Raw genomic sequence first — 25,750 nt, 5'->3', positions numbered from 1 at the left:
TCTTTCCTTCACTGTAGACACCCTGAAGCCACTGTACTTGCCAAGTCCTTTAGTTCTAACCATGGGCACAGTTTCTCCCCATCCCCGGTCCCTCCCTACCTCCTTTCTTGGTCCCCTTGGAAGCTCTCTCTTCTGCCAGCACCATGGGTGGGGCTGTGCTAGGAGTTAGTGAAGCAGAAGGCCTCTGTTGTGACAAATCTGCCAGTGTAAAGTCCAGAGAGGTGTGGCTGAGGGGTACCACAGATGAAGAAGTAATCACAAAACCATATTGTAAGTACTACCCTAGAGGTTTCTAGAGACAGCTTACTTAATTTTTAACATTCAGTCTTGCAAGCAAAGGTTCTCCCCCAACTTCTGCTTAGGACAGATAAGTAATATTTGTTGCTACAGCAACAAACACATAAATGATGATGGAACTGAAAAATGGAAATACTCTGAGTGTTGAGGCTAGTATATAGGATATAGGGCTTTCGTTTACCTAGATGTCATTCTCCCACAATGTTCCAGGTACACTGAGGGAAACACAGATAGTTCTCCAACAGGTCTATTTTGTAAAGTCTTACACAGCATAGGTTATAGATTTTGTATTCAAGTGCATTTCCAGAAGCCAGCAGTATCCTGGGAAGAAGTGCCTCAGGAAACAATAGAATATTCCAGACCTAAGGACCCAGATGGAAACCAGGAGTTATACTTCCCTTTGAAATGCCTTGGTCTCCATTCACTCATTTATTCATTCTGTTAGTTCTGGAGAGTTGGAGCGCTGGGCCTCTGTGTTTGTCTGCTTTTTGGAAGCTCATCTCCATAGGACATGGTGGACCATGTCAGGGCACCTCAGACATTAAGAGCTTGCAATTGATATGAGACCTAAACAACGTTGTTAAGTTCCTTTGCCTACAATGCAACATATATATAATTTACCTTGTAGGGCTGCTAGGATTCATGGGTGACTTTGCATAGGACCCCAAAGATGGAAGATATTATTATCACTAGTAACCACTATTAACTAGTGGTTACCTAAGGGCCAACCCTCACTTGGGTTGAGAAGAGGGGTCACTGAGGTGGGTTTGAGGAATAAGTATAGAAGGAAGGGGATGAGCCAGTATAGGAAACCAGTTGCCTAACTGAGCTCTTGGGGTGGCTTTGCTGAGGCTGGACACCCCAGATTCCACCTATTTCTTTTCTCAAATGGATCAGGTGACATCTGGAGGGAAAGGATGGGAAGAGCACAAAGGAGGCTTGGCGCTGCACACTCTGGGTGGGAGGGCCTGCTTGCTCATCTCACCTCCAGCCCTATTATTTTTAATATGTAATGATTTTAATTATTTGTCTAATGCCAGTACTGGGGGTTCAACTCAAGGCATCGTGCTCTCGTTCAGCATTTTCCTCTCAAGGTTAGTGCTCTACCACTAGACCCAACTTCTGATCTGATCCTTAGAAAAAATGCAATTATAGCTGGGTATTGGCAGCTCAAACCTGTGATCTCAGGAGGCCGAGACCTTGGAGGATTTGAAGCCATCCTAGGTAGATAAGTCTGCAAGACTCCATTTCCAGTTAATCACAGGATTCTACCTTATAGTCCATATGGACTTATGGCAATATAGAGAGATGTAGTTAACTCACCACTGTAGTCACCTTTTTTTTTTTGCCTTTACAGAAGACAGCCCTGAAAGATAGGCCCTCCAGTGCCACTCTGGAGGCCTGCGTATGACTGCAACAGGTAAGCCTCATTCAGCCAACATAGGTGCTTCTACTTCCTACCCGAGGCTCCATTTCCTCCTTGGTAAGATGAAATAATAGTCCCATAAATTCACAATCTGAAATAGCTCCTCCCAGATGTCCAGGGAGGAACTATTGGGCTGGCCAATGATGAGATCATGAACATTTTCATGGACCTACCATGCACCTGGCGCTAAGTGCTTTAACACAGTTATATTCGTTTTGTCCTCTTGACAACCCTGAGTCTCGGGCTATTGCACGTGCTCCCCTGTACTTTAAAGAGTCCTGTGCTGTGTTCATTTGATTGGTTGGTTGGCTTTGGTTGGCTTTGGTTGGCTTTTTAGGGGGGGATCTCCTTATCCAGCTTAGATGGTCCTTGATCACCCAATCTTTCTTCCTCAGCCATCATACTGGCCCATGCTTTTTTTGTTGTATGTTTTTGTCAGTCCTGGGGCTTGAACTCCAGGGCTCTTTCACTCTTGCTTAACTTTTTTGCCTAAGTGTACCACTCTACCACTGGAGCCACACCTCCACTTCCAGCTTCTTGCTGGTTAACTGGAGATAAGTGTCTCAGGGATTTCCCTGCCCAGGCTGACTTTGAACTGCCATCCTTAGATCTCGGTCTCCTCAGTAGCTAGGATTGTAAGTATGAGCCACCAGTGCCTGCCATCGCATTTTCTTCTAATATTCTGCTATTGCCTTGAAATTCTTAGTAATTTTGAACTCAGAGTATATACTTTTAGTTTGCCTCAGGGCCTGCAAATCATGTATCTGGTCCTGGGTTCAGGTTTCAAGATTTGAATTGCTTACTCAAAGCCATCTAACCTTTTTTCACTCAAGGTGTTCCCTGACCGGTGGGATCAGTTTCACCTAAGAGCTGGTTAGTCCCGTTCCCAGAGTCAGCCTGGTGCCTTACCAAGAACAGATGCACAGCCTGTACTATCAGTCATTGCTATTTTCTCCCATTTCTTCTATCTTTAACGGAATCTGAAATTTCTGATGTGAGGAGATGGCCTTCATTCTAGTTCTAGAACAACAAAGGTGGCAGGCATCCTCAAGGGGATCAAAGGCTCCAGATAACTGAGATCATCCACTCACACTAGAGCAGGCACTGAGTTTTGCACTGAGTGCAAAATTTAAGGAGGCATGGGTTCTCAGGGCCTGATCCTGCACCTGTCTGTCTCTGAGCCAGTGCTGCTTTACATTTTTGTTGCAGGATTCTTCCTATCCCTTGCCCTTAGTCACTCTGAGTGAATCAATTTGTGTCCCTTTTGCTGGCCTATAGAGCGCTTACCAGCTCACCATGCTGTTCCACCACTCCAGGTCCTCTGGGGATTCCTGGTTAGAGCAGTTCCTGAATAGGAATAGTAATACTGCTCAGAATCAGAATTTTACCATATTTAATTTTCCCACTTTTAAACCCCAGAAGTTCACAGCCACCTTTAACTGGTCCCATGCTTCTTAGTTCTTTATGAACGGAGGAGTGATGGAGATGGTTGAGAGTGCCTTCACTTCTTATTTAGTTTTCTAAATTGCTGTACCAAGCACCTGGCAGCCCTTCCCATGGGTGGAGCTGGCTGCTGCACGGACCACTCATCCAGGAGACTTCATGCCAGCCCCGGCATGCAAGTGTGAGGCCAGGCTGGATTGGTGGGCAGCCAATCGTAGCACCCAGAGTGGTAGTTCTCCTGGAGTCTCCTCCACAGCAGGAGAAGCTGGTCTTCTGCTGGCACAAGGACTCTGGCCTAAGGAAGATTAGAAGCTCCAGGATTTCCAGCACTCACAGCCAGCTCTTTGCCTAAATGATTTCCATCTAGGTTATAAAGAGAGAGTTCTGAACATAAGGAGACCTCCAATCAAAGCCCCTGGGAGACAGGCACTGGGGGGGTTCACATCTGTAATCCTAACTACTCGGGCTGAGACCTAAACATTGTCATCTGAAGCCAGCTGGGGCAGAAAGTCCTTGAGACTCTTAGCTTCTGTTAAGCAGCAAAAAGCCAGAAGTGGAGCTATGGCTCAAATGATAGAGAAGAAGCTTTAAGTGGGAAGAGTGGAGTGTGGGGAATACAACAACAATAAAAAACTAAGGGATAGGGCCTTGGCCCAGAGTTCAAGTTCCAATATAATCCACCTCTCCCCCCCCCCCAAAAAAAAACAACTTCTGGAGGAAGAAGCATTTCCATTTACCCTTCCTCTACAGAGGACCTTCCACCCCTAGTCCCTATCTGGGTACTTGCAGTACTGCTGGGAGTGGCTTAGAAATGGGCAGAGGCTGAGTGTGAAGAGAAAACATCTAGGGAAGGAGTCCTGTGTGGAGCCTGTCCTTCTTTGTACCCAGGGACTGAGCATGAGTCCTTTGCTCTCCCACGTTTGTGTGTGTGTGTGTGGTGTGTGTGTGTGTGTGTGTGTGTGTGTATTTGTGAGCATGTGTGAGCATGTGCGCACATGTGTGTCACAAACAATCCCAAACAACCAAGGTTGTTGTTAAGCCTGTGGCATGGATGGGCTTGGTTCTGATCATCAGCTAGATGGTCACCTCCGATGCAGGAGGGCAGGTGTGCCTGCGCCGTCACAAAGATTAACTCAGGACACCCCCTTCCCCCCTGAGCGTCACAAAGATTAACTCAGGACACCCCCTTCCCCCCTGAGCTCCTCAGATGCCCCAGGCAGAGGTTATTATGTCCCTTCTTTCCCACCTGTTCCTGAAACTGTATGACTCTGAGCCACGGCCTTCTTAAATTTTCGATGCAGGGAAGAACATCAAAAGAAGCAAAAGGGGGAGTCTGGCCTAGTGGTAGAGTGCTTGCCTAGCATGCACAAAGACCAGGGTTCAATTCCTCGGTACCACATATACATAGAAAAAGCCAGAAGTGGTGCTGAGGCCCTGAGTTCAAGGCCCAGGACTGGCAATTAAAAAAAAAAGAAGCAAAAGGAAAGCCTAATTTCCACCAATAATGTTCAGAGAAGGAGGTGAAGGAAGGAAAGGGAGGGAAGGAGGCAGGAGAGGGAGGGAGGGGCCCTTATCTATGTCCAACAGGTTGGGCCCTGCTGGCTCACAGGGCTGAGTCATCAAACTCCTGCTCCACCTACCCCCCCTGCACTTCCCGAGCTGGGGAACATTTCTTCTTAGGCTGAGTTGTGGAGAGCAGGAAGGGTTTGCGGCACTGTTGCAGTGGGGAATCTGGACTCTGGTCCGGGCCTAAGCTTCATAGGAAGAGTTGTAATCTCAAGTTCTTCCAGCTTTCTTGGTAGAACCAAAACATGGCATTCAGGGTGTGAATGTGCAGGGAGGAGTTCTAGGCCTTCTAAGCCAAGAAGTCCTTGGGTTTGCAGGAAGGAGCAGCTAGCCTGGAGCAGGGGACTAGATCAGTCAGCTCCACAAGGTTCACTTAGGAAAGATTCAAAGCAGCTCTCCTGTGGGAATGAGTGAGGGAAATGCTAGATGAGAGAATGAAGGTAGATAGTCCTCATTTATGATAGGGTTCTGTCTCAGTAAGTCTGATATAAATTTAAAATATTATAAACTGAAAATTCATTCAATGCTTATACCTACCACACATCAATTAAGCAATACTGTTCAGAATCCATTCTTTCCCCCGTGATAGCATGGTTGACTGGCTGCTGTGGCCTGCGGCACTGCCCAGCTTTGAGAAAGTATTGTAGCAAGGTATGGTGGAACTCCTGTGGAATGCCAGCCCTTATACAGCTGAGGCAAGAGTAAGGCAAGAGTATGATGAATTCAGTGGCTATGTAACAAGACTGTCAGAAAGGAAGAAAAGAAAAGAAGAGCAGGGCTGGGAGTTTGGCCTAGTGGTAGCGTGCTTGCCTAGCATGCACGAAGACCCGGGTTCAATTCCTCGGTACCACATACATAGAAAAAAGCCAGAAATGGTGCTGAGGCTCAAGTGGTAGAGCTCTAACCTTGAGAAAGTCCAAGGACAGTGCTCAGGCCCTGAGCTCAAGCCCATGACTGGCAAAAAAAAAAAAAGAAGAGCAAAAGAAAAGAAAGAAGAGAGAGAAAGGACAGATAGGAAGAAGGGAGAGAGAAGGAGAGGGAAGAAGGAAGGAAGGAAGAAAGAAAAGAAAGAAAAGGAGGGAGGGGCTCAAGTGGTGGAGTTCTTGCCTAGCAAGCTTAAGGCCCTGAGTTAAAACCCTAGAACTACTAGTGGGGGGAGGGAGGGAGAGAGAGATTGAGAATATCAGACTGCATACTATATAGTTACAGCCAGGGAAAAGATAATGACTTTATTGACTGTTTTTTTACTTCTTGTGCCATGGAAAAGTTGAATGAGTTGAATCATCCTGAGTTGAGGGACTGGCTGTATTTATTTCACCTGAATGGATGCTCTTGGATAAAACAATGAATTGCATGAATTAGGCAACACTTTGCCTATACACCCAGTTTCTCTCCTCTTCCCCTCCCAATTGTTTTTTTTACGCTAGCTTCTTTTTGTTTCTTTTTGCAGAGTTCGGGATTGACATGCACACTCTTCCCCTGAGGGACCCCTCCAACCTCTGCTCACCTTCTATGTGGCTCCAGGGAGTGTCTTGGCTATCCAGGCCCTTGCACTCCTTGTCCCTTTTTCCTTTTTTCTTTCTTTCTTTCTCTTTTCTTTCTTTCTTCCCTTCCTTCCTTCTTTCTTTCTTTGTTAGTCTTGAGGCTTGAACTTAGGGCCTGGTTGCTGTCCCTGAGCTCTTTCACTCAAAGCTAGCGCTCTATGACTTTGAGCCACAGCTCCATTTCCAGATTTCTGGCAGTGAATTGGAGTTAAGAGTCTTATGGATTTTCCTGCTTAGGTTGGCTTTAAACCATGATTCTCTGATCTCAGCCTCCTGAGTTGCTACGACTACAAGCATGCGCCACAAGTGGTAGATCCTGTGGATGCTGTCCTAGCCTGGGATTTTCCTTCCTGTTCCTCAGCAGCGTCCCAGTTCTGAGTCTCTTCCAAGGTGAACTTCTCTAGCTGGTTGTTTCCAGAGAGCAGGGCTTCACCTGGCAGAGATAACACAGACTGTGCCACTGGGAATGATTCCTGTTGGTTCTGACGAAATCAGCAGTTGACCAAAAATATTATCTTTGGTGCCAGAGGGACACCACAAGACTGGCCTTCCCATACACTGTTATAGGGATATCACATGGTACACATGTAATTTAATGATAGTTATCAAGAACTAAAAAATCTTGCCTGGTACTAGTGGCTGCTCATGCACTAGACTTGAGCAACAAAACCTCAGGGATAATATCTAGGCATTGAGTTCAACTCCCACAACTGGCATGCACACACAAAAAATAATTTAAAAATGTATATCTTTGGATCTAAAATTATATTTTAGTGAAGGACTTGGTGGCACATGTTTATAATCTCAGCACTGAGACAGGATTATCTTGAGTTCAAGGGAAAAAAAAACAGAAAGTTTAAAGAAGAGGGACATTTAACCAAAATGGAAATGATTAAATATATGAGGATATTTTATGCAGTCATTAAGATCATGCTTTTGAGCTATATGTGCTAACTCATTACCTATAGAAGTATAGAAGTATTTTTTTTTTTTTTGCCAGTCCTGGGGCTTGTACTCAGGGCCTTGAGCTTTCTCAAGACTAGTACTCTACCACTTGAGCCACAGCACCACTTCTGGCTTTTACTGTGTGTGGTACTGAGGAATCAAACCCAGGGCTTCATGCACGCTAGACAAACACTATACCACTAGGCCACACTCCTGGCCCAACCTGTAGAAGTATTTTTTGAAGTCTTTTCCAGTTCTGTAGAGTAAGTTCTTTTAGGCCAACCCAATCATGCTTTTACCAGCCTGTCCCAGACTGGTCATTCTTGCAGGAAGTATCTTTGTCAGGAATCAACCTCCAACTACATAACTCCATTGGCGTGTATGTTTGTCTCTGTTTTATGTTTGTCTCTATTTTGCCACTAACTAGATTATTTGGACAAGCTATTTTTCTGAACTTAGATGTGTAGGGGGAAGTCTCTCATTTATAAAATGAAGTATCTGAATAGAATGCTTTTGGAGGGTTAAATTATGTTTCTGTGATTGTGATAAACTCATGGAATTGAGTTATTCATGTGAAAAAGGCTCCATGATTTACCTTCTCCGCTGTATCTTAAGAAGATCCTTTTCAGAGGTTAAAGGAATGACTATCTAATGGTGGCATTTCACACCAGACTTCTGAATCACCTTCACACAAACACTAATAGTTTCCTACACCGCTAGCATATCATCTGGCCCTTCATGACATAAAGGAAAAACTATGAGAGAGGGTTATGACTCTTTTTTTTTTTTTTTTAAATCAGCCTCCAGTTCAGAGAGGGAGAGCTGTCTACCTGAAAGACCAAGACAAAGTTTATGGGCTAGAGATGTAGTTAGTCCAGTAGTAGAATATTACTTAGTATGCATGAAGCCCTGGGGTCAATTACTTTTTTTTTTTAAGCAATAGAAGTGTTTCACATGAAAAGAAAAATCCTGACTCTGGAGCTTCCTAATCTTCTTTGTCTTCTCCAGTCACAGCTGTTGAGTGCTGTCTGCTTCCTTCTTTCTCCAACCTCCTCCCTGTGGTTGAACTGGGCTTATGTCAGCATGGTTCCCTGGTGGCTGCTGGCTACCACAGCCCAGGGAAGGAAGGGGTCTGACTCACACCCTGGGTCTAGTGAGTCAGATGGGGTGGGCTGCGCCAGGGATTTCCCTGTGAAGAAGCAGGCTCTAGATGTGCTGATGCCCTAACTGGCTCCTGATAGGAGACCCACCAGGAGAAAGGACAAATCTTTTTTACTTCCAAAGAAAACACCTCCCCTTCTAATGCTCTGGGAGGGAAGAGCAGAAGCAACTAGAGAAGATCAGGCCTCCTAACCTCTCCTGTCCTGGGTCTGACAGCAGCCAGCTTTCAGAGCTGGGCTGTTCCTTTGAGAAGCAGATGCACTTACAATGTTCTGGAGCTGTGTGACTTTGGGCAAGTTATTTGAATGCTTGGAAAGCTGAGATAATAAACCCATCTCACGGGGTAGCAATACATTAAACAAAACCTAATACCTACTACTAGGAAGCAAGTGGAAACCTTATTGTTTTGGACTGACTGGGAGGCCTAAAAGCCAGTGGGCCAGTTCTCTGGCAACACAGTGCCCAGGGCTCCTTGGGGTGGTAGTTTGGCAGAAGCCCCAGGATAGGGGTATTTGGGGAGTGGGATGAGGAGTCAGCTTGGTGGTTGATTTTGAAAGATACGCCTGCCTTTGCAACAGGCTGGATTCCCTTATTTCACTCTAGAACCTTCTGTTTCCTTCTAGTCCTCGAAAGGCTTTCCCTTTACCTAATGAAGGCTTGACAGGGAGATAAAGGTGACTGACCCAGGGTCAATCAGCAAAACAGATGTTTCCTTTTGGTTCAGGTGTCAATATGGCCTGAGAGGACACTGTGTTGATCCTGTCTTGATAGTTACTTCCTTGTGGATTTTATTCTCTTTTGCATTTTATTTATTATTTCCTCAAGGCTTGGCATTCTACCATTTGAATCACTCTTCTACTTCTGGCTTTTCGCTGGGTCATTGGAGCTAGGTCTCATGGACTTTACAAAGTACAATCCTCAGATCTCAGTCTTCTGAGAAGCTAAGATTACAGCCACTAGGGTGCAGTTGGCATTCATTTTTTATATTGCATTTTTATAATATTGAAATAGATTGAGTTCCTTGGTACCTTCTTAAATTTCCCACTAATGAGGAGGCTGTGTGTGTTTGGTCAAGGGCCCTGCCGTGTGTACGCGCGCCTGTGACGCCTCCCTGTTCCTGCCTGAGGGCCAGGCCAAAGTTCTCAGTTCCACCCTGTCCAGTTTCCAAGTCCATTTCCTCTAGGCTCAGGGACGGTTCCAGATTGTTGAAACCTTTCCAGGGATACACAGGAATCCGGAGCCACCAGTGGAAATCCAGGCAAGCAGCAGTGAGGAGGGGTGGGCGCCGGGATGGGCACCCCCGCCCCAGGTGGGGGGACAGCGGAGGCGGGATGACAGACTCCGTGCCCCGAGGACTGACCCGGGGCCCTGGCTCACCTCCCGCTGGGAACGTCACCGCACACATCCTGCCGACTTCCTGCCCGGGAGGCCGCGCTCTCCCGCCCTGGACGTGTGCCAGGGAGGCCGGCGTCTCCCGGCCCAGTCGGAGCGGCTTCCTGGGCGCCCTGGGCGCGGGCTGAGCGCGCGAGGATCGGAGCCGGCGCACCAGGCTTGGTGACATGGAGGACGGCGTGCTGAAGGAGGGCTTTCTCGTGAAGAGGGTGAGTGCTCCCGGAGCTCTGCCTCCGTGTCCAGGCTGGGGCTTGCCTCCGCTCCCCCGCCCCGTCTCACCTGCAGGAGGGCACCCGTGCGCCCCGGACCCGCGCACCCCAGCTCCAGTGTGTGGGGGCTCCGTCTGCCTGGGACGCCTCTGCGCCGGGCTGGGTGCCCGTGGGGACCACGGGTATTTAGACGCTGGTTCCAAAGCCGAGTTTTGGGTAGGAATCGGGGGTAGGGTGGTGGGGGTGAGGGGGTTGGCACCCGCCAGGGTGAATTCTCAGTGTGGTTCCTGAGCTTTGCCGGTGGGGGGGGGGGGAGAGAGGGGAGGGCAGCAGGAACGGACTGTGGGTGTCTTAAATGTATTGGGGCTGGGGTGCAGCTCAGTGGCAGGTCAAGTATTCAGCAGATCCTGGAGCAGGCTCCAGTACCCACGAGCATGCAAACACACACACACACACACACACACACACACACACACACACACACCTTTACTAAAATACCATGAATATCATGACTAAGAGACAGGGAGGAGGTGCAAAAGTACAGGAGTGCAGTTGGAAAGAAGAAAACTTGGAGTGTTTTGTATAACTCAATAGGATAACTATGGCTGCTCACAATTTAGTGAGTATTTTAAAACAGCGGAGGCGCGAGGGTTGTGAGGCGGCAGATATACCCATGATCCTGCTCTGATCACTGCACATCGCACACATGCTTTGAAAAGTTGCATCACAGCCCAGTGATATGCACAGCTAGTATGTCAATTTAAAGAGAAAAAGCAATTATAAGTTGTATACTATTTAAGTACAGTGGGTTAAAGCAACATGTTTGCCACCATCTCCTCCAACCTTTATCCTATCCACCAAGTACCATGTATAATGGGTATTGCTACAGATGAGGAAATTGAGGGTCAGAGAGATGAAACTCATTGTGCAGACCTAGTGTGAGCTCATGTGGGATGAAAGCTTTTAGTCTTTCCCCATCACCTCACATAGCCTCATCAAAAGCAAGGGTCCAGTCAAAAAAATACAATGTCTAGGATCAAGGTAGAAAGCAATTGAAAGGGCAGCTGAAAGTCAGGTATTTTAAAAATCACTGTGAGGGCTGGAGATGCAGCTTTGTGGTTGAGGACTTGCCTAGCGGGCACTGAGACCTTGGGTCTGATTTCTAGCACCCAGTAAAATAACTAACTTTGATATTAACTCAAACTTTACATTTGATAAATCTGAGTCTGAGACTTTTTGGCTCATCTGGCTTTATACCTGTGTGAGATGGGAATAAGGGACAAGGGGTTCATCCCTCTCATTGCTCAGCTTCAGCAGCAAAAAGGTTCAAAGAATTTTCCTCTTCCTTGTCCTCATTATGTGGCTTCCCTATTTGATACAGGAGGATGGTGTGCTATTTGCACAACGCTAGGAGCAAAGAGGCTGAGTCCAGATCAAGGCTCAGAGTGGATATAAGCCTGTCGACAACTGCAAGCCCACTCTGTTTTTGTTTTTGTTTTGCCAGTCCTGGGGCTTGAACTCAGGGCCTGAGCTTTGTCCCTGAGCCTCTCTGTGCTAAGGCTAGCACTCTAACACTTGATCTACAGTGCCTCTTGTGGCTTTTTCTGTGTATGTGGTACTGAGGAATTGAACCTAGGGCTTCATGCACGCTAGGCAAGCACTCTACCATTAGGCCACATTCCCAGTCCTGCAAGCCCACTCTGTGTCATCATGACTGATCTGGCATGGTCCCTCAGGGTCTGTGGAGGTGGCTGCACCTCAGAGTGACCACGAGGAAGGAACTTCTGCTGCTTCTCACTGTCTTGTAGCTTGTGAGGGGATGGCGTGTGTCCTGGTTGATGGTTGGTGGCTGGGCTCTGGTAAGTGCCTGTGGAGGAGTGGCGTTGACTGGGTGACAAGCCCTTCAGATCGGTCTTGTGTGAGTCTTATCCTGCACCCTCGGAGTTATCTGCATGATTTCCTACCACATAGAGAGCTGATCAGTGTCGTGCCAAAATATGGACAGGCAGGAAGACTGGGCATTTTCTTCTGGATGGCCTAGCTAGAGGATCCAGACAAGTGAGGAGAGGTCAGTGAATCTGCCTTAAAACAGAAAGAACAGGGCTAGGCTGAAACCCTTCTTCCTCAATCCAGACCAACTCCAAATCTAGGATTTGGAGCCTGACCCAGAGGCAAGTGGAAGCCACACCCATTCCCGCCCTGTGCATGGCCCTGGTACCCTCCCTGTGCTCACTGCCTTCTGACCCTTCCATCACTGCTCTGTATCTCCTTTCCTTCCAGAAGGAGCAGAAGTCACATCCATAGGAGAGAGTTCAGGGCTGTAACAGCAGGAGTAGGAAGGTTTGGAGAGTTTATAGCCTAGAGGTAGGACAGGCCTGAGCTGGAAGCCAGGGAACTGAACAGTCATCAAGGGGCCATGCTGGAGTCAGGCAGGCAGAGGCATGAACGATTTGGCACTTAATCTGGTCCAGACAAGAAAGAAATAAGCTCTAAGCAAAAGGCAGGAAGCTCAGTGGGCGTGGCTCTCTGAAAACCAAGGGGCAGGAAGCCCAGAGCAGCAAGTTGGACTGCTCTGCTTGGGAAGAGAGCTGCAGACCTCACGGCTCAGAGCAGTGCCTTGCCCTGAGACTTTCACTGGTAGGTATCTATCCTAGGGAAATACTGCGAACACTTTATGAATAAAATGCTATTTATGAAACTGGAAATACAAACATGACCAAGTAAGCCAGTGATTAGTTAGATGATGGTTATGTTTGTAAGTGCTTATAGTACTAAAATCCAAACAGTAAAAAGACACAAGATAAGAGTAAAAGAAAAAAATACATATGATAGAAAATACATAGAAAGGGTTCTGAAGGCTGAAAGCGCCAGAGTCAAGGTGTGGCAGGGCCTTATTCAGGACCTCTGAGCCTGGTCAGGGAGAAGCCTTGCCTGGCTAGCTTATGGGTCTTGCTGACAAACTTGGTGTCTTTGACTTATAGATGCCACTGCTGCTTGTATGATCACATGACTGTCATCTTCCTGTATGTTTCTCAGTGCTTAACATTTTCCTCTTCTTTAAGGATACCAGTCATATTGCATTAGTGCCTAGCTCTATGTGACTTCATCTTATTTCTGAGTATCACATTCACAGAAAGGATTCTGAGGTGATCAAGTTCATCCCATAGTAAATCCCATCTCTGCCTTTAAAAAAAAAAATTGGGCAAGGCCTTCTTGGCCTGTTTCCTCATCTTTAAAATAGCTACTTAGGGAGTTGAGAGCTGAGGATGGATCATGGCTCACAGCCAGCCCAAGCAGAAAAGTCTATGAAACTCTTTTTTAATTTTTTTGCCTGTTCTGGGACTTGAACTTGGGGCCTGACCACTGTCCTTGGGCTTTCTCAAGGCTAGAGCTCTACCTCTTGAGCCACAACAAGCATCACTTCCAGCTTTTTCTGTGTACATAGTATCAAGGAATCGAGCCCAGGTTTTCGTGTATACTAGGCAAGCACTCTACCACTAGGCCAAACTCCCGGCCCAGGCATCATTCTTATCAGAAGATGATTCTACTGGGAATCTCTTGCTGGCCCTGTTGAGCACTTGTCCTTACTAACTCCATGGCTTTGATGTCAGAAAAAACTGTGCTGCTACTGTTGTCCTTGGCAAAGGATTTAATTTGCCATATCAAATCCTTTGCCATATGGCTGCTGTCATATACCCATCAGTGCTCTATGCCTATGATTGGCAGATGCTTGGTTATTTCTTTTCCCCTAAGTGTAAGGGATTCCTAAAAGTGTAACATTATGTCCAAGAGAGAGCACCACCTCTATGCTGTACCTATGCTCACATCTGTTGGATAGATTCCTCTCCCCCTATAACTCTAGCTTGCTTCCTCTTCTCCCTATCTTATTAGGGTGCTAGGGCTGCCATACTGAGATGGCAAAGCCTTGGCTGGAACTCAGAAGGCTCAGATCAAGGTTTAGAAAGGTTTGATTCCTCCTGAAGATTTTTTTCTCAGTTGCTAATGGCTTTGTGGCTGTGTTTGTAGTGTTTTCCTTGTCTGGATACATTCCTAGTGTTTCTCTGGGTCCAAACTCCTCTTTCTTACAAGGGCAGCTGTCTAGATTGGACTTTGGCTCCATTTTAACTTGCCTAACTCTTCAAAGGCCCTATTTTCAAATACAGTCATATGCTAAGTTTTGGGTGGTTACAGCTTCAGAATATAAATGTAAAAGGGTACACAGTTCATTCCGCAACACCTAGGTTTTAAGTGTTAAGATGGTTCTTTTTTTGGGGGGAGGGGTCATGGGGCTTGAACTCTGGGCCTGGGCACTGTCCTTGAGCTCTTCAGTTCAAGGCTACCACCCTACCCCTTGAGCCACTTCCCATTTTCTAGTGGTTAATGGTAAGAGTCTCTCGGTCTTTAGTGCCTCGGCTGGATTTGAACCTTGATCCTCAGATCTCAGCCTCCTGATTAGCTAAGATTACAGGCATGAGCCATCACACACCAGCTTGGGTTTAAGATAGTTCTGCCCTCTCTCTCTTCACCCCAAACCACCATGGCTCCATCAACTCAGATTGTATTTTTCTTTCCCTTTACCAGCCACAGCTATGGATGTTAGCAATTTACTGCCTTAAATTTGTGTGTGTGTGTGTGTGTGTGTGTGTGTGTGTGTGTGTGCACATGCATGCATGCATGCTGGTTCTGATACACATGCTAGTTGAATTCAGGGCCTGGGTGCTGTCCCTGAGCTTTTTTGAGCCACAGTGCCACTTCCAGTTTTGTGGAGATAAGAGTCTTTTAGACTTTCCTGCCCAGGCTGGCTTTGAACTCCAGTCCTCAGATCTCAGCCTCCTGAGTAGCTAGAATTACAGGCACTGATGAGCTCCTTGCCTGCCTTCAATTTTTAAGCACCCAGACACCCCAGACCAGCTATGCCAAGACCCCCTCAAGTAGGGTGCCTACAGGAAATGGGGACTTGAGTCTAGGACCTGTGGATAGCTGAGGAGTCAGATCCAAATTTTTGTTGTTGTTGTTGTTTCATTAAACTTGTCTGCATGTATCAGGTAAAGCTGTGAACCTTCAGGTTACATGTAGATTCTATGTCAAGAAGAAAGCATCCTCCAGTCAGATTGTTACAAGCTTTCTTCGGTTGCCATAGTAAACTCTACTTGGGTTCAGATTGTTGGTGCCCAACAAAGCACAGTAGTATGCAAGTATAGCTCTGGTACAGTGTTCCTTCCACAACTCTAATTCTCTAACCCTTTACAACATAGGCCGGGCATGGACTAGGTCACAATACTGCAAATATGAGAAGGGATGGAAATGGGCGAATTAGGGAAAGGGTCTTCGATGAAGGTAAAGTACATCTCTCAGGATTAAAACTTTGTCTAAACTGAAAAATATACCAAGGTGCTTTTCTTTCCCTCCCTTTCTCCCTCCCTCTGTCTTTCTCTCCCCTCTCTTCCCTTCTTTCTTCCCTCCCTCCCTTCCTCCCTCCCTCCCTTCTTTCCTTCCTTCCTTGTTTTCTTTCATCATTCTTTTGTATGGAGTTTTAATTTACAGCCTCAAGCTTGCTTGGCTTGCTTGTTCAGCTGACACTCTACCACTTGAGCCACACATCAAGCCTTTTTTGCTCGTTATTTTGGAGACAAAGTCTTTTAGACTTGTTTGTCTGGACTGACTTGGCACCATGATCCTCTGAATCTCAGCCTCCTGACATGAGCCATCAGCACCTGGCTAAGACAATGGTTTTTTTGGAGTGTGTGTCAAGCTCATTCCTTTCTGATTACTCCACAGCCTTTCCTCCATTGATCTGTTCTAGAAACAATCTCTCTGCCTACACCAACTATCTTGAACTTTAAAATACATACAAGGATATCCACTGTAGAATGATTTATAATTGCAGAAAAAATTAAAACAAGCCTCAGTTACAAACAACAGAAAATTGGCAAGTAAATTATACATTCACATAGTGATCATTAAACAATAGATGGTAAGAAATGTAATGTCGTGAGACAGTGCTGAGCAAGAGAAAACCAAGGCTAGAAAATACAGTTCTGTGCAATATTGTCCTAATTTAAAAAAATCAGGAAGTAAAGGCAAACCAAAAAAAAAATACTAGAATACAAAATGTTAAAGATGATAGCTGTCTCCTAATAGCAGGATCATGGGGAGTGGTTGTTCCCTTCCTTATATGTTAGTTTCTTTCAAGATCTATGATGAGAAGTTGGAGGTGTAGCTCAATCTCTAGCATCACTCACCCATACACACTCATACACACATATGATTTACAACTGGAGCAAAAGAAAACAAAATGAAGTCCAATGGGAAGCAGAAGTCATCTCAAAAGAGATGACTTGAGTCAGCCTGAGAAGAAGCACTGTTGGACAGTTGTGTTCCTGTGTAGTCGGGTTGCCCTGAGCAACAAGATTTGTGTCCCTGTGTATAATTTCCTCTTGCTTTCTTTCCTGTCTGTGCCTAGGGGCATATTGTCCACAACTGGAAGGCACGGTGGTTCATCCTTCGGCAGAATACATTGCTGTATTACAAGCTTGAGGGTGGTCGAAGAATGGCAACCCCCAAGGGCCGGATCCTTCTGGATGGCTGCACCATCACCTGCCCCTGCCTGGACTATGAAAACCGACCAGTAAGTGATTGACTCTGCTGTCTAACTTCCTGCCCCAGCCACTCCTCCACCCCGTATCTCTTCCTGTGCTCTCTGTAGAGAAGGCGGGCAATGGAAAGAGCTCAGATATAATTGAATGATTTGTGTTCAAATCTCCGCTCTACTACAATACATGTTTGTGACTGAGCAAGTAGCTAAACCTGACTATCTCAAGTGACTTGAGGAGGGCACTGATCTATTATTTAACGAACAAACAAAAAAACCCCAGCAGCTTCATAACTGGTGGCTCAAGCCTGTAATTCTGTAATTCTGTGGTTACTCGGGAAGCTGAGATTTGATCAAAGTTCAAAGGTAGCCTGGGCCCCCAAAAGTTTTACTGGCCAATTCATTAGTTTAAATTTCTTATCTATTCATCAGCAATACTAAAAGTGGAACTATGGCTCAAGTGGTAGAGTGCACTGGCCTTGAGTGGAAAAGCTAAGGGCAGGCCCAGGGTATGATCTCAAATCCAGTACTGGCACAAAAATAAAGAAAGAGAGAGAGTCTTTCTTAGGAGGCCACATGTGTGCAGACACCGGATTATTTCCAAACGAATCTGTAATTGTTGGCAAGGGGCTTCAACAGTCCACACAGTGTAGGTGCTTGACTTGGCTGTGGCTGTGTCCTGTCTCCTGCCAATATTCTTTCCTGATCTGCTGCTTTTTTTTTTTTTGTCTGTTGTGGGACTTGAACTCTGGGCCTGGGTGCTGTCCCTGAGCTTTTAAGTTCAAGGCTACCACCCTACCCCTTGAGGCACAGCACCACTTCCAGTTTTCTAGTGATTAATTGGGGATAACGGACCTTTTTTTTTTTTAGTGCCCCGGCTGGCTTTGAACCGTGATCCTCAGATCTCAGCCTCCTGAGTAGGTAGGACTACAGGCGTGAGCCACCACGCCCAGCCTGATCTGCTTCTGGGTGCTGTTCTGACTGGTTATCTCTTTCCACAGCTCCTTATTAAGCTGAAGACCCGGACTTCCACAGAGTACTTCCTGGAGGCCTGTTCTAGAGAGGAGAGGGACGCCTGGGCCTTTGAGATCACAGGGGCGATCCATGCAGGGCAGCCGGGGAAGGTGCAGCAACTCCACATCTTGAAAAACTCCTTCAAGCTGCCCCCTCACATCAGTCTGCAGTGAGTGCCCAGCCTGCCTGGCCCCTTCACCCATCCTGGCCTCAGTGCAATGGGAAAGGGACTCTGTGGTGCTACAAGGTCTTCCTGGTAACACCTCGTGCTTTCAAGTTGGTCATCAGCTGCCTCTAACCTGGTGATACTGTATTTTCTGCCCAGGATTGGCCTTATCTCCCCACTCCTCTCCTATATAACTTCTTGGGGCCCCTGCCACTTCTGCTCACTTCTGTAATGGAGGTAGAGAACCCCCTGTTATTTCAGGCATAGTGCTTAGGACTATACATAGCTCCCAGGAATCTCCATCAACCAAGACACTGTTCTTATTTGCAGCCTCCTAGCAAGAATAGTGTATTGTTTACTGGTAGCAAATGAATTGCCTTCTTGCTAGATGAGGCTCCTCGTTCATTGAAACAATTATTTAGTACCTCATGAATATGTACGTGATATGTAGATTTTTCTTTGTAGGAGAACTGGGACTTTAACTCAGGGCCTTACACTCAAAGCTGCTGCTCTACTACTTGAACCACTGTGGCTTTTTAATGGTTCATAGGAGATGAGTCTGTGGGCTTGTTCTGCCAGGTCTGGCTTTGAACTTCAATCTTCAGATCTCAGCCCACTGAGTAGCTAGGAATACAAGCAGGAGACTCCAGCACCAGGTTAGGTGTCTATTTCAAGGAATAAAAAAACAGATAGTTGGGGCCAGGAGTTTGGCCTAGTGGTAGAGTGCTTGCCTAGCATGCATGAAGACTCCGGTTTGATTCCTTGGTACCACATACATAGAAAAAGCTGGAAGTGGCGCTGTGGCTCAAGTGGTAGAGCTCTAGCCTTGAGAAAGCCCAAGGCCAGTGCTCAGGCCCTGAGCTCAAGCCCAACACTGGCAAAAAGAAAAAAAGAGAAAGAAAGAAAAAAGGAGAGGTAGTTACTGATGTCTGCTGTGTATGCTGTGCAGTGGGCTAGGTGCTTAGCAGAGGCATTGCAGGAATAAACAAGACTCGTCTCAGAGGTCTTCTGTGCCACAATCTGCCAGTGGTAGCAACTGTCCCCTAGAGAAGGAAGGACAGGCAGGTGAAGGCGAGACTGTAGTGGAAGGAATTTCCATATGTGGAGTGAGTTCATTTCTGAGCTCATGAAACTCCACATGCAGTCCTCCAGTCTTGGTGGCATACTTGCTTTGGTTCTGGGGCTGCTGCTGAGCTGTGGCAGGCGAGGGAGGAGCTTCAGGGAAGGGTGGGGCCTGGGTGGATTTCCAGAGGTGGGGGGAGGAGGTGGAGAAGCAGCTGGAAGAGTTTAGACTGCCTGCGGCAGGCCATAAGGAACCACGCAATCACAGTTGCTCCCTGGTAGCTATCAGTGTGACTTAGGGTCCCCTCTCCTTCACATTCCCTCCATGTAGTCGCATCGTGGACAAGATGCACGACAGCAGCAGTGGAATCCGGTCAAGTCCCAATATGGAGCAGGGAAGCACCTACAAAAAGACCTTTCTGGGTGAGCCTGACTGTCCCAGGTCTGGGCTGGGCTATGGAGGGAAATTTGGGACCTGGTGATGGAGGTGAGTGTGTGTGTGTGTGTGTGTGTGTGTGTGTGTGTGTGTGTGTGAGCCAGGAGTCTGACCAGCCCACATTGAGACCAGAGCTGTCTGATGAGCATAGGTTGGTAGGACATGGCAGCATGTGGGTGTGGCCGTGGCTCTGTGTAGCTGGTGGAGCCCCATCTGCACTTGCATAGAGAGCTTTGAGGCTTCCCGGGAACTTAAGGTCAATGAAGTCATTGACCAAGCCCTGTAAGGTGGTGGTGACTGGGCTTGCAGCCTCTGTCTGACAGGTGTCTCTCTTGTCCTGGTACAGGCTCGTCCCTGGTGGATTGGCTCATCTCCAACAGCTTTGCAGCTAGCCGGTTGGAGGCTGTGACTCTGGCTTCAGTGCTCCTGGAGGAGAATTTCCTCAGGCCTGTGGGAGTCCGGAGCGTGGGCGCCATCCGCTCAGGGGATCTGGCTGAGCAGTTTGTGGATGACTCCACGGCTTTATACACTTTCGTAAGTTAAGGGTGGGTTCTTCTTGCTATGAGAACAAAGGGAAGGAAACAGGAAGAAGGAGAATGGGAGGGGGCATACACAGTGTTGGGGCCCAGGGGTCTAGGGAATGGGGTACAGCTTTACCTTTATCCCATGGTATTGAAGAATTCCCCTAACCCTCACAGTCCTCGTATTCTGGGCTTGGGTCTCTGGTCACAAGTGCTCACTCTCCTTTCCCTCCAGGCCGAGAGCTATAAAAAGAAGATAAGTCCCAAGGAAGAAATTAGTCTCATCACCATGGAGTTAAGTGGTACAGTGATCAAACAAGGTTATTTAGCCAAGCAGGTATGGCTGCCTTTGGGTGGAGATGGGCAGTGGGCCGTGGGTACATTCAGGGGAGGCAGGAATGAGCCAGGGGGAGACAGGGGGGACAAGGCCTGAGAACATTCCTTGTCAGCACAATCCACAGGAAGCAGGTCAGAGATGGGTGTGTTCACTCTCAGAACCCCCCCCCCCACTAGGCACAAAGGTTGTTCTAGAAAGACTAAGACACATGTAATTATTACATAGAAAAGTGGCTTCTGCGTAACTGCCTGGATTCACATGTTGCTACCTGCTTCTTGTATAGCAGGATCCTTCTCTGCTCTTAAATTCTTTTTCTTTTTAAATTTTTATTATAATTAAGAGGGGTTACAGTTATATTCGCCAGACAGGAGCATTACTTCACACACATTGATACCCCTTCTTGCTCTTAGATTCTTTACCATCCTTGTAGCTTCCTGTCTACCATGTTTTTTCTTCTTAAGGACCTGACAAGGTCCTTGTTGAGGGAGGTACTATGGTCCCTGGAGGAACATGAAGAAGGTGTGGAGAGGTGGAGCTAAGGAAGGTTTGTGACCTAGAGCAAGGCAAAAAAGTCATTCTTTTCTGTCTGTCTGTCTGTCTGTCTCCCTTTCTCTCTCTTACATACACACATCAATAGCATGCATTTTAGATTATATCATATACTAAAGGAGATCATTTCCTTTTCTGGTTTAGAATGCTGTAATGATTTTACTGTGTATGTGTACACACATATAAAATACACAAATAAAAATGCAACTATAGGTTTGTTTTTTGGACTAAGTTGATCCTTACAGGGTGAGGGCCTTGGGTTCAGGTGGGCCCATGAACTTTCAGTCCAGTTGACACCTGCTTCTATTTGTATTTTTATTTTTTCAGTTGGGGGTTAAACCCAGGGCCTTGTACATGTTAAGCCAGTGCTTAACTCCTGAGCCATAACTCTGGTCCCCTCCTTGTCTTTCTTAATACCCCAAGTGGTATCAGAGTAATATACCCCATTTCTCTTGGTGTTAACTTCTTAGCTTTGTCAACTACATGTGAGAGTGTTTTTTTCCCCTCTTGTCTGATAGTAAGACTCGAATCCTCTATGTGATGTTTGCTTTTCTCATTGGCTGGTGTTCTACCACCTGAGCTTTTGTTAAGGTGTCACTAAGCAGGGAGATCCTGTCAAGCAAACTCCAGGACATGTCATTGAAGTCCTTGGCTTTTCTGCATGTTGTCTTTAGAATGTAGTCCCTTTGGGACAGGCTGAAATGTTGGAATTTGGCAACAGGTAGATGTGTAGAAACAGGAAAAAACAAACAACTATCACCAGTTAGTCTTGAACCTTTTGTTTCAGGGGCACAAAATTAAAAACTGGAAGGTGCGCCGCTTTGTTCTGAGGAAGGACCCAGCTTTCCTGCATTATTATGACCCTTCCAAAGTGAGTATACTGTGTGCTCCCTGAAGGCTGTTACGCTCCCAGACCCTTTCCAGAAGGGCAGGCTGGGCTCTGGGGACTTCCCTATCACATCTCCCAGGCACCATCTTTCCTGCCACAGGTCAAGATTTTCTTTTCTCCTGCCACAGGGTTGCTGTGCAGTCAGTGGATTCTCGTGTGTCCTTCCCCATCTCCTGTGGGCAAGGGTCTTCACTGAGAGGAAACGTATCTTTTGTGGGTAGGGAGCAGGAGGTGGTGCTGCTGCTGAGACTCCCTTCATTTTCTACTCAAAAGGCCCTACTTCTGTTCCCACCTCTCATTGTGGTTTCTTTTTATTCTATAATATTTTGGTCATAATTCACTTTTTTTGCTATCCCTTAGCTTTTTTTTTTCACTCCGTGCTGGCACTCTACCTCTTGAGCTACAGCTCCACTTCTGGATTTTGGCTAGTTAATTAGATATGAGTTTTAAGGAGCAATCCTAGCTAGTTAGGAGGATGAGACGAAGGATGATGGTTTAAAGCGTGCCGGGTCAGGAGTGAATGACCATGAGATAGTGAAGAGATGGGTTTCCTTGTCCCCGAGTCTTTGGTCAGGAACTTCTAATCAAAGTCAAGAGCTTGCTAAGGCCCCCTGAGACCCTGTCAGGCGGAGTGCATGGTCTTCACAAGGCCACCTTACATCTCCTTTCTGAGGCTGCCCTCATCCCTCTAGTAGTAGATCTGTTCTTTTGAATTTGCCCTCCCTGAGCATCGCGGTGGTATCGCTGACACCGTTATTTAACTGCTTTGTGTTTTGCCCTCTCTTTCTTGCTTTGCTCCCATCTCAGGATGAAACTGATGATTAATGGAAGGAACTCTGGGGCATGAGACACTGTGAATGTAAAACAGCTCTGAATTATCCAGATAGCATGAAACATGACTTTGGGCCTTGCGATTTCATGCTAGCACACATGGGAAGACAAAGTGTCTAAATGTTTAGGAAAGCTATCCGTTTTCAGAAATGTGAATTGTAAGCACTTTTTCTTTGGTGCTGGTCCTGGGGATTGAACTCAGAGCTGGTGCTGCCCCTGAGCTGCTTTTGCTCAAGTCTAACGTCTTACCACTTGAGCCACAGCACTACTTCTAGCTTTTTCTGAGGTTTTGGAGAGAAGTTTCGTGAACTTTTCCTGCCTGGGCTGGCTTCAAATTGATGTCCCTCAGACATCAGCTTCTTGAGTAGGGTTATAAGTGAGAGAAACCAATGTCCAGGTAGCACATTATTTTTCCCTGACTGGTAGAAAGAGGCACCTAAGGGTTGAACATAAGAGCATGCTTCACTTGGTAGAGTGCCGAGTCTGAGTGTTGGAATCCAGCTCCAGGAATGCAAAACAGACCGGGGGTTGACACCATGGCTGCTGGCAGGGAACAAAGAGGCTCAAACTTCCACATTGGTACTGTGACTTGACTACATGATGCTCCAGTTCGGCCTCATCTCTCCTACAAGCAACTTGAAGTGCTTTGTCTAGTAGGCCTGACTGAAGATGGTTATAAATGTATTCACCAAATTCCTAATGAGGCCTCTTTCCCTCTGCAGGAAGAGAACAGGCCAGTAGGTGGGTTTTCTCTTCGTGGTTCACTTGTGTCAGCCCTGGAAGATAATGGCGTTCCCACTGGTAAGTTGCAGTTTTGTCCCTGGCCTGAAGATATAGGTGGCTTTTCTGCTGCAACTCAGGACAGAGCTTTGGGAGCCAAGTAGGGCTTCCCTCAGTGAGACATGGTGGGAGTTTTGAAGCCATTTTCAGAAATAGAGGAAAGATGGGGCTTGGAGTATGGCCTTCTGGTAGTGTGATCACCTCGCATGCACTAAGTCCTGGGTTTGATTCCCTGGAACCACATACACAGAAAAAGCAGGAAGTGGCGCTGTGGCTCAAGTGGCAGAATGCTAGCCTTGGGCAATATGTATCCAGGGACAGTGCCCAGGTCCTGAGTTCAAGCCCCAGGACTCCCCTCTGCCAGAGGGGGAGGGAGAATGTTTTGAGAGCACAACTAAAGAGTTAGGCACACCTATAATCCGAGCACTTGAAGTGAGTTTGAAGCCCGTGTGGATTACAGAGTATGATCCTAACCCAAAAGAAGTCCTCAAATTGTCAGGTATGGTGGCTCATGCTTATAATCCTAGCTACTCAGAAGGCTGATATCTCAGGATTGCAGTTCAAAGCCAGCCCAGGCACTAAAAAGTCTATATGACTCTTTATCTCCAATTAACTACCAGAAAACTGGAAGTATAGCTGTGGCTCAAGGAGTAACCATGAGCTCAAGAGATCAGGGACAATGCCCAGGCCCAGAGTTCAAGTCCCAGGACGGACCAAAAAAAAAAAAAAAAAAGAAAAGGCCCTAAATTGCCAATTATGCTCAAGGCCAAGTTCAAATCCCAGGAGCCTCAAAAAAACAACTTCCTGAAAGGTTTTGTTCCAAAGAATGTCCCTAAGCTTTATTATTAAGCTTTATTATTTCCCTATAGTTTCTGTGCAGATGGCCCCTAAGCTTCCATTTAATAGTTAAAACTTACATAGTGCTTTAACATGAATTAACGCTTTCATGTGTTATCGTACTAATTTCACAATAATCAGTGATGGTAGAAGGCAATATTTTTCTCCATCTTAGGGACGTGGAAATTGGTGTCAACGTCCACTAACTTGAAGTTAAACCCAAAATGCTTAAATGTATGACTCTGACTAAAACTATAGGCTGTGGCTAGCTCAAGGTGAGCAGGAAGCTGTACTATCCAGCAATGTGGAAGCCTTAAGATGCTGGTAAGGGAGGGAGAAGAGAAAATGCCAGACCCAAGTCTTCCTACTTTGTAAGAAACAAGCACTTCATTATGTTTTTGTCCAGTTTCAGCTGCTTCCAGCCAAAAGTGGATATTTAACCACTTTTATTTTTCTGCACAGGGGTTAAAGGAAATGTCCAAGGAAATCTCTTCAAAGTGATCACCAAGGATGATACGCACTATTATATCCAGGCCAGCAGCAAGGCTGAACGAGCAGAGTGGATTGAAGCTATCAAAAAGCTAACCTGACCAGGAAGGACCTGGGAGAGTAGGATTAGGGGCCCTCCCACTTTCCTACCACAGGTTGCAGACAGATTTCCTAGAGAATGTGTGCTGTTGACTTTGATGCTGGACTGGGGATGTTGCTTGGTGGTCGAGGGCCTAACAGGCCTGAGGTGCTGGTTCGATTCCTAGCAATGGAAAAGACGTTAACACTGTACATTTGCACTGTTTTGGAGACTGCTCAAGATGCTGCTCAGATGACAAGCTTCGGTGGTGCTACGTCCTTCCCCATCTACCCATTACCAACCTGGAAAGCTAAAACAGTCATTAGGTGTTGCATCCCGACTCCTGCCCACCAGCACAGTCGTGTCCTTAGTTCCTTTGCTGGAACACTAACATAAGCCAAGCTATAATAGTAAATAAAATTCTAGTCTCAAGGTAGCTGCTGTCTCTTAAATTATACCAATTCATTATCTCCACTGGAATGAATAGAAAACCAACGGTGGTTGTAATTCCTGTCCAAAGTTTATAGTTTACAAGTTTCCCAAATCCTGATAGCTCTGTAGTATGCAAGCTGACTACAGAAATGTATCACGTGATCTGTCACTAAGACATCTCATCTTAAAAGTTGGGTTGCTGGCAAAACTTTGAATAGGGGATATTGTTGTTTTAGAAAACAAGCCTTCAGGCTGGGACTTTGGCCTAGTGGTAGAGTGTTTCCTAACATGCATAAAGACCCAGGTTTGATCCCTCAGTACCACATATATAGAAAAAGCTGGAAGTGGTGCTATGGCTCAAGTGGTAAAGCTCCAGCCTTAAGAAAATCCAAGGCCAGTCTAGCTCAGGCCCTGAATTCAAGCCCCAGGACCAGCAAAAGAAAAAATCCTGCTTAAGCACTACAAGATGTAGAAAGGAGGTCATGAATTTGCCCAGAGGAACATGACATGTAAAACAAACAAAATTCCAAACAGCTGGGCACTGATAGCTTGTGCTTGTAATCCTAGATACACAGGAGGCTGACATCTAAGGACTGTGGTTCAAAGCCAGCCCAGGAAGTCTCTGAGACTCTTAACCACCAAAAATCGCTGGAAGTGGAGCTGTAGTTCAAGGGGGGTAGAATACTACCCTTGAGTAGACCCTGAGTTCAAGCCCCAAGTTCAGTACAATTAAAAACACAATTTCCCAGAAAG

At 46.5% G+C, this 25,750-nt stretch overlaps 1 protein-coding gene across 4 annotated transcripts; it reads left to right on the top strand.

Moving 5' to 3' along the window:
• Positions 1–218: 218 nt before the first annotated feature.
• On the top strand, positions 219–25,001 carry Plek2 (pleckstrin 2). 4 transcript variants are annotated; one of them, XM_090344322.1, is made up of 12 exons: positions 1,036–1,058; positions 1,338–1,391; positions 1,655–1,717; positions 9,603–9,983; positions 16,447–16,611; positions 17,577–17,758; positions 19,149–19,240; positions 19,600–19,787; positions 20,010–20,111; positions 21,448–21,531; positions 23,103–23,181; positions 24,460–25,001. In XM_090344322.1, the coding sequence occupies exons 4-12, from the start codon at positions 9,942–9,944 to the stop codon at positions 24,585–24,587; spliced, it is 1,062 nt and encodes a 353-aa protein (XP_090200448.1). In that variant the 5' UTR covers positions 1,036–1,058; positions 1,338–1,391; positions 1,655–1,717; positions 9,603–9,941; the 3' UTR covers positions 24,588–25,001. The 4 variants fall into 4 exon arrangements, with proteins under 4 accessions (XP_090200447.1, XP_090200449.1, XP_090200450.1 ...); XM_090344321.1 differs by lacking the exons at positions 1,036–1,058; positions 1,338–1,391 and adding an exon at positions 219–270; XM_090344323.1 differs by lacking the exons at positions 1,036–1,058; positions 1,338–1,391 and adding an exon at positions 219–270 and having other exon boundaries at positions 9,566–9,983.
• Positions 25,002–25,750: the final 749 nt, after the last annotated feature.

This window comes from Megascapheus bottae, chromosome 14 (genome assembly GCF_031878675.1).
Source record: "Megascapheus bottae isolate mThoBot1 chromosome 14, mThoBot2.hap1, whole genome shotgun sequence".
Lineage (NCBI taxonomy): Eukaryota > Metazoa > Chordata > Mammalia > Rodentia > Geomyidae > Megascapheus > Megascapheus bottae.
Note: the sequence above shows the minus strand (reverse complement) of the source record. Positions and strands in the feature narration are given on the sequence as shown.

Excerpts from the sequence above, each read along its gene's own strand:
- Plek2 (XM_090344321.1), top strand. The coding sequence starts at position 9,942 with ATGGAGGACGGCGTGCTGAAGGAGGGCTTTCTCGTGAAGAGG. Across the intron at positions 9,984-16,446 it reads AGGGCTTTCTCGTGAAGAGG|GGGCATATTGTCCACAACTG; the intron begins GTGAGTGCTCCC and ends GTCTGTGCCTAG. Across the intron at positions 16,612-17,576 it reads TGGACTATGAAAACCGACCA|CTCCTTATTAAGCTGAAGAC; the intron begins GTAAGTGATTGA and ends CTCTTTCCACAG.